At 42.6% G+C, this 13,673-nt stretch overlaps 1 protein-coding gene across 1 annotated transcript in view; it reads right to left on the minus strand.

Annotated features, from left to right (window-relative positions):
* Positions 1 to 13,673, minus strand: part of shank2b (SH3 and multiple ankyrin repeat domains 2b) — a 1,006,494-nt gene that overhangs the window by 799,248 nt on the left and 193,573 nt on the right. Inside the window, exon 4 of the mRNA XM_059652213.1 lies at positions 1,110 to 1,313. Within this exon, the coding sequence (XP_059508196.1) occupies positions 1,110 to 1,313 (204 nt within the window). The remainder of the gene's footprint in view (positions 1 to 1,109; positions 1,314 to 13,673) is intronic.

Here is a 13,673-nt window from a genome sequence, read left to right on the forward strand (position 1 = left end):
CTATACTCTCCTCTCCACGTATCTTCTTTTCTCTCCATGTTCGGTCCGCCTTCCCCTCTCTCCCTGTTTATTCCAGAACTCTCACCCCATCCCCCTCTCTGATGAAGTGTCTATGCCCGAAATGTCAGCTTTTGTGCTCCTGAGATGCTGCTTGGCCCGCTGTGCTCATCCAGCCTCACATTTTATTATTTTGGATTCTCCAGCATCTGCAGTTCCCATTATCACAAGAGCTGGTAGGTCATGTTGCAATTGTCTAGGGCTTTGGTTCGGCCACATTTGGAGTACTGTGTTCTGGTCGCCACATTTCCAAAAGGATGTGGATGCTTTGGAGAGGGTGCAGAGGAGGTTCACCAGGATGTTGCCTGGTATGGAGGGTGCTAGCTATGAAGAGAGGTTGAATAGATTAGGATTATTTTCATTAGAAAGACGGAGATTGACGGGGGACCTGATTGAGGTCTACAAAACCATGAGGGGTATAGACAGGGTGGATAGCAAACAGCTTTTTCCCAGAGTGGGGGACTCAATTACTAGGGGTCATGAGTTCAAAGTGAGAAGAGGAAAGTTTAAGGGAGATATGCGTGGAAAGTTCTTTACACAAAGGGTGGTGGGTGTCTGGAATGCGTTGCCAGTGGAGGTGGTAGACGCAGACACGTTAGCGTCTTTTAAGATATATCTGGACAGGTACATGGATGGGCAGGGAGCAAATGGACACAGACCCTTAGAAAATAGGTGACAGGTTAGACAGAGGATCTTGATCGGCGCAGGCTTGGAGGGCCGAAGGGCCTGTTCCTGTGCTGTAGGTTTCTTTGTTTCTTTGTATCACAGCGCCTGGGACCCAGGTATGATTCCAGCCTCGGGCAACTGTCTGTGTGGAGTTTGCACATTCTCCCAGTTTCTGCCTGTATTTCCTCCCACAATCCGAAGGTGTGCAGGTTAGGTGGATTGGCCATGATAAATGCAGGGTTACAGGGATAGGAAAAGGAGTGCATCTGGGTGGGATATGGTCTTTGGAGATTTGATGTGGACTCAATGGGCCAAATGGCTTGTTATCACAGTGTAGGGTTTCTATTCTATTCGACTAAGAAAGTCAGGGCTTTGTAACTGCTTACCTCCAAAGAGGGAATTCCTTTGTTGTTGGGCTGTGGGTATTCTTTGAGCAGCCGCTCCTCATCCAAAAATTTACCGACCCTCCCATTGCTTGCTGGCTGGAACAGGCCATAATTCAAGACATTTTTCAGACTGTAGTTCAGGGTGCATAGGATCTGTTGTTTAGCAACCCACACCGTGGCATCAGGGTTGAACCGCATACATTTCTGCAAAACATAGTGAAGGAAAATAGTACCAAACTGCCACTGACCATCCCATTTGATGAGTACAATACAATAAACTTTTCAAACATGTGTCGCTTTATTTAAAATCAGTCACTTCATCCTCAAAATATTAGTTACAAATGCCAGACACTGACATTGTGGGACTGATGTTTGACTGATTCGGGTATCAAAAATTAATTCTGTTAATTATAAACAGATGACCCCATGACGTGCAAATCACAAAACATTCATAAAATTCCTAAAATTCCATTTAGCCAGAAGAGAAACAAACTCACTCAGTCGAGATCTGGAGACAGTAAGGACCACAGATGCTGGAAGCTAGAGTTAATAGGTGCGGAGCTGGAAAACCACAGCAGGTCAGACAACATCAGAGAAGCAGGAAAGCCAACATTTCAGGCTGAAACCCTTCATCAGGACTGGGGAGGGCTGAACCAGGAATTAAGAGGGGAGAGTGGGTCTGGGGGCAGGATAGGAGAGATGGTGATAGGTGGATGTAGGTAGGGGGTTATTGTGATTATTCCATGGGTAGGGTGGAGCATATAGGTGAGTAAGAATTTGTATCAGAGATAATGAAAACTGCAGATGCTGAGGAACCCAAGATAACAAAGTGTGGAACTGGATGAACACAGCAGGCCAAGCAGCATCTCAGGAGCACAAAAGCTGACGTTTCGGGCCTAGAGCCCTCATCAGAAAAGCTTTTCAAGAAGTTGGACATGTTTGGTCAGGTTAGAAGTGGGCAGACTGGACTTGATATTTTGTCTTGAAAGTTTACAGTCCAATGGCCTTATCACTGGTTTCGCCAGCTTCAAAATCCCCCCACCCCCAGCCTCATCCAGTGCTCTTCAAGCCTCACACCTAAAGACTCAGGTCAAGATCTGTTGATGAGAAGGTGCATGGGGTTGAAGGAAGTGATCCCCTGGCTCCCTCTGTCTTACCACTTCCCCCCCACCCTCCTACATGGAACGAAAGCAGACATTCGAGGGAACTGGGGCCAGAGTCTACATGCATAATTGGCACTGTGGCCCAGAAGACCCTGGATGGTGGAGTGGGGTAATGCTGTGGATACCAAGTCAATCATTGTTGCAAGTAAAAAGACTGTCTAATCCCGGAAAGATTCTACATTTCATTAAAGGCTCAATAAAGATGAAAACAATGGGTTTAAAAAATATACTAACACTCCTGCGTTCTCCTGGAAAATCCCTTCTTCCAGTCAAACATGGTCCTCGCAGCACAGACTCTTATCACAGCTGCTGGAGAACACTCCCAAATATTTTCATGTAAACTGCCTGAACAGTACAGACAGCAATTCCAGATAATTGGATCATTAACAAGCCTAACAGTTTTTTAATTAGTAATGATGGACAGACTGCTGATTGCTATACTCACCCATCTTCCGTAAGTTGAGAGCCTAATGGAGTAACATATGAATATTCAAAACAGCCAAGTTTAGGGTCCAAGTCATCATCCCTGGTCTTTAGATGTAAAACCCCATCCCATAACCAGCTGCCACAGTAATTTTGCTGAATGGTTTTAGTAGGTTACGCTCAAAACATGAAAGAAAAATGAATTTGTAACAACCTTTCTGATTTAGTTATTCTTCCATGTACTAATTTCTAACTAAATGACAAGCTTCTGAACAATTTATAAAATGCGGTCAATTCAGGTTTGCAGCTGCAGTAACTTCAATAAGAAAATTGAAAGTGTATGAATTCATCACTGCAATACAAAATACAAGAAATCTTGGCTCGATGCCATGCCATGTGTATCAGACCTTCTCAAAAGTGCATAAATATCCAAAACGACAACAGACCATTTGCCTGCTCAAACCATATTTTCCCACAGGATCCTGTTTGAACAAGTTGAAGTATAATATCAGAAAGGTGGTAAATATACTGAAGGAATACTAAAGCAGGAAAGAAATTTAGACAGATAGAGAGGCAATGAAGGATACAAGATTTAAAGTACCAATATCAACCTGAAAAAAACACATGCAATGCCTAACAATGATTCACAACCTGAACGAGTGAGGTTGTGTGTTTTTAACAACTGTATGCAAATGTGGGACGTTGAAGCAGTTTTGGCAGTCAATCATAATTATCACAGTTAAAAGCTTACTTATGTCATTAATTACTGGATTTAACTTGCTGTGGCATATTTAATGAGTTAATGTGCAGTTACATCAAGTGCATATAAATCAAAGGGATGTGGAATATGAGTTGTACGTTTGTGATGCTACTGGGGATAAACACAAATTGCCATAAGGCCATAAGAGATAGGAACAGGATTAGGCCATTCAGCCTGCTCCACCATTTAATAGGATCATGGCTGATCTGACATTCCTCACATCCACTTTCCTTCCCTTTCTGTGTAACCCTTGGCTCCCTTACTGATCAAGGATCTGGATGTGAGATAAATAGAAAGCGGGACATAACACCAGCGCTTCACAGGAGGCTCACTGATGATGTTACCTAGAATGGTGACGAAACGTCTGAAAACTAACCTTCAAGCTCAGTGAGCAAATCACAGCCAGAACCTCAACCTGAGCTACAAATCTTCTCAAAACTCGCTGATCAAGGATCTATTGATCTCAGCCTTAAATATCCACAAGAGCACTGCCCCCACAGATCTCTGTGACAGAGTTCCAAAGACTCACAACCCTCTGAAAGAAATTCTTCCTCATCTCAGTCTTAAATTTATTTTGAGATTATATCCTCTGGTCCTAGACTCTTCCATGGGGGAAATCATCCTTGCAACCTTTCCCTAAAAAGATCTTTAAGAATCCAATATGTTTCAATGAGATCACCCCTCATTCTTCTAAACTCCAGTTAGTAAAGTCTCAACCCATTCAACCCCAGATCATAAGACTGTCCCCCCCGATACCAGGATCATCCGAGTGAACCTCCTTGAACTGCCTCCAATAAGACAATATCTTTTCATAAGTAGGGGGACCAAGACTGCTCACAGTACTCCAGATGACATCTCACCAGCACCTTGTACAGTTGTAGCAAGATTTTCCTACATTTATGCTCTAACCCCCGATTCCTTGCTGCACTTGTGTGCTAGCTTTTTCTCTTTTCTGCATCCAAGTCCATTTGTGTTGCAGTTTTCTGTAGCTTTCTCTGTTTAAATAATAGTGTTTTATTGTCTACACTCCAAAACTAACAGTTGCTCATTTTTCCACGTTATGTTCCATTTGCCAACTTTTTGCCCATTTAATCTTTCAATATCTCTCGGTAAATTATTTGTATCCCTCTCACAACCTGTCTTTCCACCAAGTTTTGTAATTCTGTAAATTTTGCTACAGTACAATCACTCCGTTCCTTCAAGTGATTAATACTTATTCATTGAATCCCTACAGCATGGAAACAGGCCATACCAATGCTGTAAAGAGCATCCCACCCAGGCCCATCCCCCTACCGTATCATTGCATTTCCCACAGCTAACACATCTGACTTATGCATCCCTGAATATTAAGGGATAATTTAGCATGGCTAATCTACTGAGTTTGCACATCTTTGGGCTGTGGGAAGAAACCGGAGCACCTAGAGGAAACCCACACAGACACAGGGAGAATGTGCAAATTCCACGCGGATAGTGGCCCGAGGCTGAAGTCTCTGTGCTCTGGTGCTGTGAGGCAGTTGGCTAACCACTGAGCTGCCATATAAGCAGTTGCGGTCCAGCAACTGATCCCTGTGGAACCCCACTGGTTATAGGACACGAGCCCGATGAAGAACTCCTTAACACCACTGTCTGTTTCCTGCCCACTAGCCAATTCTCTATTCATGCCAATAAACAACCCTAACACTGTAAGTTCTTACCTTATTCCTTAACCTTTGGTTTGGTATCTTGTTGAATACCTTCTGGAAGTCCAAACACAATACATCTACTGCTTCCCCTCCATCCACTCAGGTTGAGACGAAAAGATTAGTCAGATACGATTTCCCTTTCACGAATCCATGCGAGCTCTGCTTGGTTTGATTATGATTTTCTAAATGATCTGCTATTACTTCCCATAATAATTGGTTCAAACATTTTTCCAACAATAGATATTTGCTCATTGGCCTATAGTTATCTGCTCTTTGCCTCCTTTTCTTTTTGAATAGAGGTGTCACATTGGCAGTTTTCCAAGCCTCTAATACTTCTCCAGAATCCAATAATTTTTGGAAAATTACAACCAATGCACTCACTATCTCTGTAGTTACTTCTTTTAGGATCCGATGATGCAAGTCATCAGGGACAGAGGACTTAATTGCTTTTAGATCCTTTAGTTTGTCTAACATTATTTCTCAAATGATTGTGATAGTACTTAATTCCTTTCTTTGTATTTTTTAGTATTAGCAAAATGTTCAAAGTATCTTCTGCCATAAAAGCTGATGCAAAATACTTGTTTAACTCCTCTGCCATTTCCTTGTTCCCCACAACTGTCTCCCCACATTCATTTTCTCAGAGGCCTATGTTCATTTTGACCTCTCTTCCTTTTTACATATTTAAATGAACTCATCGTCAGTCTTAATGTTTCTTGTCAGTTTGCCCTTGTATTTTATTTTCTCCCTCTTTATTTTCTTTAGTCCTCCTTCACTGGACTCGGAATTTATTCCGGTCCTCAGGATTATCACTGACTTTGGCCTCCAAGGACTTGTAACAAATCACAATTGACGGGGTCCCACTCCCTTGCTACATATTGCTGGCAAATTTGCATTTTAACAAACAAAAAACCTACTGTGTCCTCAGTAACACTCTTTCTACAAAGAGAGGAATGGGCTTCAATGGACATACACACTACCAAGATGTATCAAGCTTTAATCTTCTGTTATTTTCCTTATCACCTATCTTGGCAACTGTGCTGAACAATATTTAGTCCTTCAATATTGTTATTAAAAATGCTTAGTTCAGAATTTCCATTCATAAACTTTCTCCAAATTTCAATAATGCAAAATTGTGACCTGTCTAAAGTGAACAAACATTTTACATTATTCCTATTCAAGCAAAAATAATGCAGCTGTCAGAAGCAGTTAGAACAGTGGTTCCTGAACTGAGGGTGTGGGGGGAGGGGAGGTTTACAGACCCAGTGTATGTGCTCACATTGTCCTGTACATTGAAATGTTCCACATCATGACCTGTGATTTTTGGTGCAAATGTTCATCTTTAAATGATGCCAAAGCCAAGTGTGCTACAGCTCTCAGGAAGTCATTTTCATTTTCCTCAGTGCGCCATCTATTCTTGAGGTATAACATTTCTTGGTCTCCTTCTACTTGCGTTGGCTAAGTGACTCTGTGCTAATTCTTAAGTGCCTCACAGTTTGGACATCCCCACTCAATCATTGACCATGCTGTATTCTTGATTCATGACTCTCACTGAGAAATACCACTAATTACCGTCTTTTGCTGGTCCACAGCTTCTTTGCAACTCCTGATCCAATTTTCAATTGATTGTTTTAAAGTTGCTCCAAGGCTGAATGTCTGTTTTTTAGGGCAATTCATGCAGATAAACTCAAAATAAAAGGGATGCCTCCCAGTATAACCTATTTCCAAAGCAACATGGCATACCCAGAATGTTTCAAAGAGATCCAACCTAACTAGTCTTCCCTTCAGAACACCCCTTCGATTCTTGGGCCAGATTCTAGGTAAAACTTGTGTAAAACACAGGCAACATAACATATTCATAAAAGTTGGATTCATTTCTAATTGCCAAAATAGAATATTATTGGGAAATAGTCTGAGTACACTGATTTAGAATATACTTTAGAATAGGCTTTGTAAATTGTCATGATTTAAAGTTTTACCTGTACACGTGTTTTAAGCAGAGGCAGTGGAGCTGTCGCTCTTGGAAATCTGATATATACTGATTTTAGAAAAATAATGAACTATACCAATGTACAAAAGTCACCTCATGCTGACTGTATTCTAATTCACAAAAAATGATTTTGAAATCGTCCCCAGGGCCTCACCCCTCCATAACTCTATCACCTTCTGAGATATTTGAGTGCCTTTCATTCTGAGCTTTTGAACATATTGACTTTGTTTGCTCTACCAGTGATGGCTGTGCTGATATTTCCTGCTGAAAGCTCCGTGTCTCTCTCAGTCAAATTGCTATTTAATATCTTTACATTCTGCCACACTTTAGATCACATATCTCAAAAATAGTGATATATTTTCAGGTCAGGATGGTGAGTGGCTTGGAGGGCAACTTGCAGGGGATGGTGTTAACATGTATCTGCTGCCCTTGTCCTTCTAGACGGAAGTGGTCGTGTGTTTGGAGGGTGCTGCCTGGGGATCTTTGGTGAATTTCTGCAGTGCATCTCGCAGATAGTACACACTGCTGCTACTGAGCGTCGGTGGTGGAGGGAGTGGATGTTTGTGGACGTGGTGCCAATCAAGTGGGCTGCTTTGTCCTGGATGGTTTCAAAGTTCTTGAATATTGTAGGAGCTGCACTCATCCAGGCAAGTGGGGAGTATTCCATCACACCCCTGTCTAATGCCTTATAGATGGTGGGACAGGCTTTGGGGAGTCAGCAGGTGAGTTACTCGCTGCAGTATTCCCAGCTTCTGGCCTGCTCTTGTAGCCGCTGTTTATGTGGTGAGACCAGTTGAGTTTCTGGTGGTAATCATCAGAATGTTGATAGTGGGGGATTTGGTGATGGTAACACCATTGAATGTTAAAGGGCATTGATTAGATTGTCAAGGTCCATATCCCTTGCAATATCCAGTGACTGCAGCAGTTTCTTGATATCAGTTGGTGTGAAACAAATTTGAAGAAGACTGGCATCTGTCCACGGCTCTGCTGCCTTTCCTGTTCCAGCCCTTCAGCTAACCAATCACTAACTTATCTAATCTCTCTGTGAGGACGTAGCTAGATACCTAAGAAATCATTTAGACATGAGCAAAAATGCTCCACTTCCTAACAGGTTGAATTCCAATGTTCCTTCACTACAATTTGAATATCTAGTTTTTCAGTTAAAGCTGCTGCAGGGTCAGTCTTGCAGTTTTGGTGTTTTGTCAACATGTTATCGAGGAAGGGATTTCCTCCACATTCATTCTCCTGGTCTCACATCAATTAGATGAACTGTGTTACATTTGAACAGCATTGATTCACAGGGTTCCAACACAGACAGACAGACACACACACACCACACACACACACACAATCACACAACTGCACTATGTATCACTTACTAATAGGCTGGCATGAGACTCTTGCAGGAAAAGGCTGGTGATGCATGAAGCCCACTGAGAGTGTCGCAATTGCCCCCATTCTGTGAGTACAAGAGGCAGCAGGCAAGGCAATGTCTCACCTTGTGCTTAGATTATGCCCCTAACAAACACAAAAGGATCAATTTTACTCTCTGAAGATCACAACTATCCAGTTTAAGCAATTCCCAAGCTCCAATTATCCTACAATGTACTGTCAAGCTGTTTTCCTCCATTCAATCAGTTTTTGACAACAGGACAAAGAATAAAGGAAGCACAACGAACAATACAGAACAGGAATGGGCCCTTCAGCTCACCAAACCTGCACTGATTCCCAATCCTTGTTTAGACCCCATACTCCTTGCCCATATGCAATTTCTATCCTTCTGTTCAGTTCCTATTCATGTGTTTTTTAAGATACACCTTAAACATTGTTAACATGCCTGCTTCCACCATCTCCAGTGGCAGTGCGTTCCAGCCAACCCCCACACTCTGTATGAAATGTTTTCCCTGCATTTCTCTCCTAAACGTTCCTCCTCTCATCTTGAGCCTGTGACCTCCTATAGTTGACCTTTCCACTCTGGGAAAAAGCCTCTGATTATCCAACCTATCTACAATTCTCATAATTGTGTAGGCCTCTATTGTGTCACTCCTCACTCCCTGTTTTTTCAGTGAGAACAATCCAAGTTTATCCAACCTCTCCTCATAACCGAAACTCTCCAGGCCAGGCATCCTCCTGGTAAGTATTTTCTGCACCTTGTTCAAAGCATCCACGTCCTTTTAGTAATGTGGTGGCCAAAACTCCAAATGTGGCCTAGCTAAAGTTTTGAACAGCTGTAACATAACTCGGCAAATTCTATATTTGATGCCCTGGCCGATGAAGGCCAGAACGCTGTATGCCTTCTTGACCACCTTATCCATTTGTGTTGCTACTTTCAGGGATCTATGGACCTGTACGCCCAAATTATACAATATAGAACATAGAACATAGAACAGTACAGCACAGAACAGGCCCTTCAGCCCACGATGTTGTGCCGACCATTGATCTTTGCTTCTAAGGGCTCTGTAATTGATCATAAAATTCACACCTGAATTTGATCTTCCAAAATGCATCACCTTGCATTTATCCAGATTAAACTACATTTGCCATTCATCTGCCCCATTCTGCAATATACCTATGAATAAGAGGCGAACAGAGGGACAGAAATCCTGCATGGGCAAGAAGTAGCAGGTCTAATTAAGGATGAGAAATCGATGCAGGTTTGGTGAGCTGAAAGGCCTGTTCCAGTGCTGTATGGCTCTTTGTTCTCGTATTGGAAACTGTCAGAATGGAGAAAAGGAGCATAACAACATGTAATAGGATAATTGGAACTTATTAGAGCTTGGGAATTGTTTAAACTGGACAGTTGTGACTTTTAGACGGTAAAATGGATTCTTTTGCATTCATTCGGGGCATTATCACTATTTCCTTTGATAATCCTCATCCTTATCTGCAACTCTGCCAATTTTGGTTTCATCTGCAAACAAATTAATCAGAACACTTATATTTACTTCCAAGTCATTTACATACATATTACAAACAATGTAGGTCCCCGCCCTGATCCCTGTGGAACACCACTAGTTACTGTTCTCCAATTCAAAAGCACCCTTCCATTGCCACTCTCTGCTCCTATCCCAAACGATGGAAGAGTGCAACACATCAGTGCAAAAGATAAGGCTAAAGCTTTCATATTAATCTTCAGCCATAAGTGCCAAGTGGATGATCCATCTCGGCCTCCTGCAGTGGTCCCCAGCATTACGGATACCAGTACTCAGCCAATTTAATTCACTCCAAGTGATATCAAGAAATGGTAGAGGCACTGGATACTGCAAAGGCTATAGGTCCTGACAACATTTTAGCAATGATACTGAAGGCTTGTGCTTCAAAACTTGCCACAGCTCTAGCCAAGTTTCAACACTAACATCTACCAGGAAAATGTTTGAATCTTGAATTAAGGAAGAAATAACAAGACATCTGGATATAAATTGTCCCATTGGGAACACCCAGGATGGGTTCATGAAGGGTAGGTCATGCTTAACTAATTTGGTGGAATTCTTTGAGGACATTATTTCCATGGTGGACAATGGGGAACCTGTGGATGTGATGTATCTGGATTTCCAGAAGGCATTTGACAAGGTGCTACACCAAAGGCTGCTACATAAGATAAAGTTGCACAGTATTACAGGTAATGCATTGGCATGGGTAGAGGATTGGTTGACCAGTAGAAAGCTAAGAGTAGGGATAAATGGGTGTTTTTCTGGTTGGCGATCAGTGACTAGTGGTGTGCCTCAGGGATCAGCATTGGGACCTCAATTGTTTATAATTCACATTGAAGATTTGGAGTTGGGGCTAAATGGGACGTGTCAAAATTTGCAAATGACGCTAAGTTGAGTGATAGAGCAAAGTGTGCAGAAGACACTGAAAGTCTACAGAGGGATATAGATGGTCTAAGTGAGTGGGTAAAGGTCTGGCAGATGGAGTACAATGTTGATAAGTATGAGAACATCCATTTGGCAGGAACAACAGGAAAATGGACTATGTTTTAAATGGCAAAAACTTGCAGCATGCTGCTGTGCAGAGGGGCTTGGGCATCCTTGTGCACGAATCGCTAAAAGTTGGATTGTAGGCGCAGCAGGTAATTAAAAAGGCAAATGGAATTTTGTCTGTCATTGCCAGAGGGATGGAGTTTCCAAACAGGGAGGCTATGCTGCAGCTGTATAGGGTCCTGGTGAGGCCACACCTGGAGTACTGTGTACAGTTTTCATCTCCTTACTCGAGAACAGATATATTAGCACTGGAGGGGGTGCAGAGGAAATTCACTCAGTTGATTCCAGTGTTGAGAGGGTTGGATTATGAGGAGAGACTGAGTAGACTGGGATTACACTCATTGGAATTCAGAAGAATGAGGGCAGATCTTATAGAAACATATAAGATTATGAAGGGAATAGATAAGGTGGAAGTAGAGAGGTTGTTCCCGCTAGCAGGTGAAACCAGAGCTAGAGGGCATAGTTTCAAAATAAAGGGAAGCAAATGTCGGACTGAGGTCAGGAGGAACTTCTTCACCCAAAGGGTTGTGAATCTGTGGAATTCCCTGCCCAGTGAAGCGTTTGAAGCTATCTCGCTGAATGTTTTTAAGGCAAGGCTCGATAAATTTTTGAACTGCAAAGGAATTAAGGGTTATGGTGAGTGGGCGGGTAAGTGGAGCTGAGTCTCAAAAAGATCACTCATGATCTTATTAAATGGCAGGGCAGGCTCAAGGGGCCAGATGGCCTACTCCTGCTCCTAGTTCATATGTTCTTTTGACAATGTTATTTATAATGCTAAAGATAATCATAGAACATAGAACATAGAACAGTACAGCACAGAACAGGCCCTTCAGCCCACAATGTTGTGCCGACCATTGATCCTCATGGATGCACCCTCAAATTTCTGTGATCCAAGAGGTTCTATGGCTTTCTTAAGAGTTAGAGGGTGGCTAGGGAGAGAACAGGTCTCCTGAAAGAACAGCATGGCCAGCAATGTGTGGAGCCACAGAAGATGGGGGAGATGGGGGAGATTTTTAATGAATATTTCTCCTCAGTGCTTACTGAGGAGAGAATCCTGAATACTAAGGAAATAAGGGAAACAAGTGGGAATGTATTGGACTGCTCACATACTACTAGAGAGCCTTAAAGTGCATTAAGGTGGATAAATCCCCTGGGCCTGATTATGTCTATCCCTGAGTGTTGTGGTAAGCTAGGGAAGAAATTGCAGAGGCCCTTGCAGAGATACTTGCTTCATCTTTAGCCACTGCTAAAGTTCCAGAAGACTGGAAAGTGGCTAATGTTGTTCCATTGTTGAAGAAATTTAGCAAAGAGAATCCAGGGAACTACAGGCCAGTGAGCCTGACATCAGTAGTAGGCAAGTTATTGAAGAGGGTACTGAGGGACAGCATCAACCAACATTTGGATCTTCAAGGTCTGAACAGGGATTGTCAGCATGTATTTGTGCGTGGGAAATCATGTCTGACAAATCTTTTAGAGTTTTTTGAAAAGGTAACCAAGAGGAAAGAGAAAGGCAGAGCAGTGATAGTTTGTTTGTGTGGACTTTTGTAAGGCCTTTGACAAGGTCCCGCATGGCAGGCTAGTCATGAAAGTTAGGTCACATGGGACCCAGGGAGAGCTGGCTAATTGGATTCAAAATTGGCTCAATGGTAGGAAGCAGAGGGTGATGGTTGAAGATAATAAAATGTGAGGCTGGATGAACACAGCAGGCCCAGCAGCTCCTGAGATGCTGTGGGCCTGCTGTGTTCATCCAGCCTCACATTTTATTATCTTGGATTCTCCAGCATCTGCAGTTCCCATTATCGGTGATGGTTGAAGGTTGTTTCTCGGACTGGAGGCCTGTGACTAGGGGTGTGCCACTGGGGCCTTTGTTATTTGTTATTTACATAAATGATCTAGATGTAAATGCGCAAGGCATGATTAATAAGTTTGTGGATGATACAAAATTAGGAGGTAATGTTGATAGCGAGGAAGATTATCAAAAAATAGGACGATCTTGATCTGATGGTTAAGTGGGTTTATGATTAACTAATGTAATTCAATACAGATAAATGTGAGGCATTGCATTTTGGAAAGTCAGACCAAGGTAGGGCTTATACAGTAAATGGTACGGTCCTGAGGAGTGTTGTGGAGCAGGGGGATTTTGGTGTGCAAGTTGAAAACGGTGTCACAAGTAGATAGGGTGAAGAAGGCATTTAGCATTGGTTCGAGGTGCTGATTATAGGAGTTGGGACGTTATGTTACAGTTATATAAGCCATTGGTGAGGCCGCACATGGAGTGCAGTTTTGGTTATCCTGTTATGGGAAAGACATAGTTAAACTGGAAGAAACCATTTCTGAAGAAGGGTTCAGACCCGACACGTCAACTTTCCTGCTCCTCTGATGCTGCTTGGCTGTTGTGTTCATCCAGCTCTACGCCTTGTTATCTCTGTTAAACTGGAAAGTGTGCAAAGAAGATTTATGAGGATGTTACCAGGACTAGTAGGGCCTGAGTTATAGGGAGAGGTTGGCCAGGAATAAAGTCCTCAGAGCGTAGGAGAATGAGGGGTGACCTCATCGAGAAGTATAAAAT

The sequence above is a fragment of the Stegostoma tigrinum genome, chromosome 17 (genome assembly GCF_030684315.1).
Source record: "Stegostoma tigrinum isolate sSteTig4 chromosome 17, sSteTig4.hap1, whole genome shotgun sequence".
Lineage (NCBI taxonomy): Eukaryota > Metazoa > Chordata > Chondrichthyes > Orectolobiformes > Stegostomatidae > Stegostoma > Stegostoma tigrinum.